Genomic DNA, 7,310 nt, shown 5'->3' with positions numbered 1-7,310 from the left:
ACAGCATCACCAGGAAGGGCCCAGCAACTTCACTATACAATAGTATTAATGAGATTTTGCATCTAGAGAACTTGACCGAAGGCCACCTTGGGCTTCTTACCTTAAGTGGTTGCTTCGTCCCCAAAGGGGGTGATGAGAAAGTAGAAGGTAAGCTCCCACTCTCATAGCCAAGCAGGACTGGCGGTATCCTGAGAGAACCGCAGCCACGTGGAGAACAGTTCATGCCGAATGTCTAGCGCTCTCTCCCCAGGCCCCCTTAGCCAGCCTCACACCATTGTGCTTTTCTTCCCTAGTAGAGCAGGATCCCCAAAATGAAGGCTGGGCCTCCTTGCCCAGGGGTCCTCTGAAGTGCTCTGCTGCATCACCACCAAGCGGATGGAGGGCTGGGCATCAAGGGTGTTCTCGGGAGCGTACTCCTTACTGGGGTCCTTGCCTCGGCAGTCATACAGCACGCAGGAGATGAGGAACACCAGGAGCAAGATAACGTAGCTGGCTACTAGGATGATCAGGTTCAAGGTGACAGGGTCAATCTCCAAGTAAAACTCCATCACGTCTCTCACAGTTAGGAAGTGGGTCTAGAGAAAGGCGGCGGGGTCAGTATGGGGATTGCGGGGAGCAAACCCTAGCTCATTGAAATAGCTACATGGGCTCTGGAGTAAAAATACAATAATCTCCAGTGCTCCAGGAGACCTCACAGATTAAAGCTGCTCGGTTTAATAACTTAAGCTCTTGCTGTTAATACCGCAGCCACCAAAACACAGGAGCTGTCTCTTGTCAATTTACCTCTGCAGAGAGAGACAGAAAGAGATGGTTCAGATGTTATTAAAGTCTGGTATAGAAGCAGAGTGTCCGTATAATTCATTGTCTAAACATGTGGTTTGATGAACAGAAGTAAGTGTTATTAATAAGCACACTGTTAAAAAATGGGATAGTCCTGGGGCACCAGGGTGGCTCAGTGGGTTAAGCCTCTGCCTTTGGCTCAGGTCATGATTTCAGGGTCCTGGGATTGAGCCCTGCATTGGGCTCTTTTTTTTTTTTTTTTTTTTTTTTTTTTTTTTTTTTTTGACAGACAGAGATCACAAGTAGGCAGAGAGGCAGGTAGAGAGAGAGGAGGAAGCAGGACCTCTGCTGAGCAGAGAGCCCGATGTGGGGCTCGATCCCAGGACCCTGGGATCATGACCTGAGCTGAAGGCAGAGGCTTTAACCCACTGAGCCACCCAGGTGCCCCTGCATTGGGCTCTTTGCTCAGCAGGGAGCCTACCCACCCCCTCTCCCCCGCCTGCCTGTCTGCCTACTTGTGATCTCTCTCTCTGTCAAATAAATAAAATCTTAAAAAAAAAAAAAAAAATGGGATGGTCCTGGAAACATTGGGAAGTATGGTCACCCTTTATGTAAGGAGGTTTAAATGCCAAGTATCCATGTAGGGAGTGATGAGCTTGATCAGGTCAGTGGGGCTTGGAATGCACATGTTTCTTTAATAAAAGGGGCACACTCAGCACCTGACATTTTTGCCCATTTTTCATTTGTTGTTTTGCACTCATCATTCAAAAATACTTTCTGGCTAGGTTAGGACGGGTAGGAGAGACTCTTCTAGCCACAGAGAACAGCCCTGTGAGAGATCTGAGTAGGAAGAAGCAGGGAAAATGGGAGGAATTGAAACAAGGGCAGCACGATGGGAGTTCAAAGAGCGTGGGGGAACATAAGGAAAGAGAGGTAAGCGGGGGTCAGGCAGCAGGGGACTTGTGGGCCAGGCTTGAGACTTGATCCTAGAGCAACGGGATGTGGGGAAGCGACAGGACCAGATGAGCATTTTAAAGAGATTGCCTTGGCTGCTATGTAGAGACAGAAAAACAAGCAGATTGGAAGGAATATTGGATAAGAATGCAGATCTCTTGGGGCGCCTGTGTGGCTCAGTGGGTTAAGGCCTCTGCCTTCAGCTCAGGTCATGACAGGTCATGATCCCAGGGTCCTGGGATCGAGCCCCACATCGGACTTGGACTCTGACTCTGCTCGGCAGGGAGCGGGCTTCCTCCCCGCCACCCCCATCCCCCACCCCGCCGGCCTGACTCTCTGCCTACTTGTGATCTCTGTCTGTCGAATAAACAAATGAAATCTTAAAAAAAAAAAAAAGAATGCAGATCTCTCTTGATGTATAAATTATCATTCTGCCCCAATAGTCCTGTATCTGGCCAACCTCATAGGTGTGGATCCTGGGTGGTCATATGGGTCCCCAGACTCAGAAGGGTCCTGTACCTGTTTCTTGCTCTGCTGTCACCACCTTAAAGTTCTTTATAATTATTTATTTTGTATTGGGCTCATAAATTATGTATCTGGCTTTGGTCTCATGTATACAGTTTTGGCCAGACAGGACCACTTCTCCAAAAGCTAATGGGACTCTTTGATGCTCCTAGCTAAAGGCCAAAGCTCCCAGAGGTCTGCGGTTTCTCACTGTTGTTAAGTTAATGGCCTGGCAGCTTCCTGTCTGGCCTCTTTATGCCCAGCTTCCATGGGAGGCTGAGGGTTCAGGGATGCTATAAAAAAGAGTTCTTACTGCTCTAGAGACCTTTTTAAAATAAAATATTCCATGATTCTGTGATCCTGGACTAACTGTGAGATTATACTTAAGTAGATGGATAGTCCTCTAACACCGTAGGTTAGAATCAGTTGGGTTTCTTAGGAATACGGATTCCCAGGTCAGCCCCCGAGCTTCTGAATTATCATCTCTGGGGCTGGAGTGGGAATCTGCATTAGTTCAACAGCTTCATAATTTCAATAATTTTGATCTGCAACCAGGATGGAGACTCTTGGCCCTAGACGTGTGAAAGCAAGGTCCCCCAGACCCGCAGAGCCTTGGTTGTCTGCCAAGAGATGTCACGGGAGCTTTTCAACAGAGACTTGAACACCATGTGAGGCTGTGAGTCCCACAGGCTGGGAGAGTTCCTTTTGTCAAGAGGAAGTCCCTTTCCTCATGGCAGTTTACATTTACCAGGCTCATAGGAGACTGCTGTTTAGAACAGAATACCAATTTATTAAGGTACAGTGAAAAATACAACTGTCACAAGATCGGAAGGGCTTGTGCTGGAACAACCATAGCCTTTTCTCTCCAGAGGCAGATCTACAAAGTCCATTTATAATCAGAAAGTTTCCTGGTGAGCTCAGAATCTCAGCTAGGGGAGCTGTGCAGGGCACCTGTAAGTCACACGCAGGGCTCCTGGACCACAGCCAGGCTTTAGAAGGCAGCATTATTATGTACCCGTGAATTCATTTTTCTGTCCACTCTGAACTCTAGATCCTTGATGTCTATAGTAAACCCATGTCTGTACAGCATAGGTTCTTTACTATAACAATATTTAGGGAGTTCTTTGATGACTTTATTTTTTTTTTAAAGATTTTACTTATTTATTTGACAGAGAGAGACACAGTGAGAGAGGGAAACAGGCAAGAGGAGTGGGAGAGGGAGAAGTAGGCCTCCCACTGAGCAGGGAGCCCAAGGGCAGGGAGCCTGATGCAGGGCTCTATCCCAGGACCCTGGGATCATGACCTGAGCCAGAGACAGACACTTAACGACTGAGCCACCCAGGCACCCCACCTTTGATGACTTTAAATAGGGGACACAAAGATTTCCTAACATTGACTCAGATACGTTTTGGTCCGCATTAAATTACACTGAAACACGTGGCAAAGGTTGTATCGAATGGAGTTTTTCAGATCAGCTCCAGATCTCTCTGTGTGTCAGTGATAACCCTTAAATCAGGATGGTTGATTCAATCTGGCCTCTTCTCTTCTTGCCTTGTCCCAGTTCTGCTGATTCCCTCCGTGGTGTCCCAGAATATTTGGTTCAAGGCTATTGTTTTTGGTTCGGTATCTTATTACTATCTGCAGAGACTTGGGTTTTTTTTTTGCCTTTGTATTTATCAGTGCTCAAAGTTCATTTGAAGTCCAGAGTTGTGGAGGTTTTGCTTCCTTCCGATGTGTTGGGTGAAATGCTGGCTCCCTGTTTTGCTTCATTAACCCCAGGGATGACGGCTTTATTCACACTGCAGCATCTGTTCAGAACTTTAAGGAACTTTCCTCTTGTGCCATCTAGTGGCCAAGGCAGAGGCCGCTAATGAAAGAAGACAGTTGGCAGGAAGCAAACTGGGACAGTTATTTCTAATCATCAGGAGAGGGTGACATAGGTAATGATATCAAGTTACATTTCAGAACAACTCCTTGAGGTCGTCAGGACATACCTATTCCTTCGTTCATTTACAAATATCTATTGCGCACTTACCACGTGCTAGCTGGGTGCTAGGCGCTTTGGAGCTTGGTATTGTGATCAATATTGAAAGGACACTACATGCCCAATGTTAGAGAAACCTAATGAAAAGAGGAATTATCAACTCCATTTTAAGAGTGAGGAAAGAGGCGATAGAATTCTAATGAGATCATTCTCTTTCTCCCTCTCATCCTTCCATCTCTCTTTCTTACTGCTTGAAATATAAAGCAAGTTTTTACATAGACTACCCCAGGCTATGTGCCATAGGGCATATGAAAGGCAATCAGATAGGGATTTCATGAGTTCTCAGTTGTATATATATTAATTTACAGTATAGTCCATTTTGTCTGCTGACCTGAAATATCACTTAATAATACCAGATAGGGGCACTTGGATGGCTCAGTTGGTCAAGCATCTGCTTTTGGTTCAGGTCATGATCTCAGGGTCATGGGATCAAGCCCCGCATCAGACTCTACTCAGCAGGGAGCCCGCTTTCCCCCCACCCCCGCCTGCCTCTCTGCCTACTTGTGATCTCTCTCTGTCAAATAAATAAATAAAATTTAAAAAATAATTGCAGATAAATATGTGTAAATGCATTTCCAGGTAACAATAGCTTATTCCATAAAACACCAAAATATTTTGGTATTTTAACTGTTCTGGATAGGAATTTATTTCTGATATCATGCAGTGCCTTGCTTCTTCAATAAAATGCAACATCCCCCAAGTCTTAGTACAGTTTCAAGTTTTAATAGCTTTGGAGGTAAAAACGTCACATACTTATAAAAGAAATCATTGGCAGTTTAATTATGTTACTGTTGAGGACGTCGAGGCTCAGGGAAGTGACGTGCTTAAGGCCAGATGGTAAACGATGGAAATAAGACTTGAAACCAAGTTCTCTGAATTCTAATCTCGTGCTGTTTTTCACTGAAGCTCTTGACTGGATGGGGTGGGAATGACTGAGAGCGAGATGCCACAGATGCTAGAAAAGTGAGAATGGCAACAATAATGAACCAAACTGCGACCCTCTATATTGTGAAGAACCTGCGTCACCTAAACATTTGTACACAGGGCACCCGGGTGGCTCAGTTGGTTAAGCGTCTGCCTTCAGCTCAGGTCATGATCCCAGAATCCTGGGATCGAGTCCTCCCTGCTCAGCCAGGAGCCTGCTTCTCCCTCTGCCTCTGCCTGCAGCTCCCCCTGCTTATTCCCTCTTTCTCTCTCTCTTTCTGTGTGAAATAAATAAATAAAATCTTTTTTTTAAAAAAAGGTTTTATTTATTTATTTGTTAGAGAGAGAGACAGAGCACAAGCAGGGAGAGCAGCAGAGGGAGAAGCAGACTTTCCGCTGAGCAGAGAGCCTGATGTGGGACTCATCCCAGGCCCCTGGGATCATGACCTGAGCCAAAGGTAGACAATTAACCCACTAAGCCACCCAGGTATCCCTAAATAAATAAATAAAATCTTAAACAAACAAACAAAATCAAACAAAAAACATTTGCACTAACAACACATAACTGTACTCATAAGCCACTGCCCTTTTCAACTACCCAGTTGGAACCTAGTGAATGGCTCATCTGGGAGCCTCTGGAGAAAGGCTGCCACATTTTATCACAGAGAAACGTCAAGATCTATTTTTCCATCTGTACTGGGTTGAATACAGTCTCCCTCCAGATTCATAACCACTTGGAAACTCAGAGGGTGACCTTATTTGGAAATAGGCTCTTTGCAGATGCAATGAGTTGACTTAAGATGAGGTCATACTGGGTCAAGCCAATGACTACTGTTCTTATAAGAAGGCCACGTGAAGACACAGAGACACACACAAAGAAACATGCCATGAGGAGATGGTGACAGAGACTGGAGTGAGGTGACTACAAGCCAAGGGATGCTAATGGGTTGTTGGCAACCATAGAAGCTAAGAGAGAGGCAGGGGCCAGATTCTCTCTCTGAGCTTCTAGAAGGAACCAACCAAGCTAACACCTTGATTTCAGACTTCTAAGCTCCCCAGCTGTGAGAGAACAAATTTCTGTCGCTTTAAGTGACCCAGTTTGTGGTATTTTGTTACAGCAGTCCTGGGAAAATAATACATGATCTATCTAATGCTTAAATAAACCAAGGTTTGGAGCGAACTGTGAGATATACAAAGGTCTTTTGGCACTTGCCCCTTCTAGCCCTGAGTTAGGTTTCTGGCTCCTTCTTGTGGGGTATGGCTCCATGAAGAAAATGCCCAAGATGAAAGAAAATTTTTGTATGTGAAATTTGCTTCCGTAAAAAATAAACACAAGACCTTCAGTTTAAAATAGCAACTGGCTGGCAGTCCCTGATGGAGCCTTTTATATCTTCCCAGTAAAATTCCTTGGAAGACACAGAAAAATATAAAAAACCCACAAAAGAAATGAGAAACAGTGTAGCAGGGGATAATATTTTTAAGACGTCAAAGCCTTGCTTCTCCCCTTTCCCCTTCCTAAGAATGACTTGAGCCCATTTCTCTTCTTTGTCATCATCCAGAATTTCTAAAGGTAGTGACTCCCAGGAGAGATACAGCACAGAAAAGCCAAATTCATCATCTGGAGCTTCTTTGTAGACTTCATAAATCTATACCAGAGTCCATAGACCTAGAGCCAGGCATTGTGGAGAGAGCAAAGGCTATTTTTAAAATGATAAAATATTGGTTTTGTGCATCAAGAGACTGAGAGCGCAGAATTTATACCACAGGCCAAAATGTAGCAAAGACAAAGTGAAGAATGTGAACAACTTTCCTACTCTGAAGGCAGTAAAATTGAAAGAGGGATTCCAAGAGGAGGCAACAAGAACCTAGATGTTTGTGTGCCCTTATGAAGGCTCTTTCCTTCCCCCCATACACTTCTATTGGTGGAGAGACTGTAGAAACACCCAGATGGACACTCCAAAGCAAAACGGGTTGGGCTTTGATTCCAGAGTATATCCAGGGAAATCGTCAGGTTCTTGGAGAAGCCCCGTGCCCTACATAACACTGAGCAGCAATTGGCTGGAATTGTAGAGAACAATTTCCAAGAAAGGTGGCTACCTGGAGG

At 45.0% G+C, this 7,310-nt stretch overlaps 1 protein-coding gene across 1 annotated transcript; it reads right to left on the bottom strand.

Moving 5' to 3' along the window:
• Nucleotides 1–266: 266 nt before the first annotated feature.
• Nucleotides 267–548, bottom strand: SMIM36 (small integral membrane protein 36; the record flags this gene model as incomplete). Its single annotated transcript, XM_080827422.1, has 1 exon — nt 267–548. One exon carries the CDS (start codon nt 546–548, stop codon nt 267–269), a length of 282 nt encoding a protein of 93 aa, XP_080683548.1.
• Between the last annotated feature and the right edge of the window lie 6,762 nt (nt 549–7,310).

This window comes from Martes martes (genome assembly GCF_963455335.1).
Source record: "Martes martes genome assembly, chromosome: 16".
Classification (NCBI taxonomy): domain Eukaryota; kingdom Metazoa; phylum Chordata; class Mammalia; order Carnivora; family Mustelidae; genus Martes; species Martes martes.
Note: the sequence above shows the minus strand (reverse complement) of the source record. Positions and strands in the feature narration are given on the sequence as shown.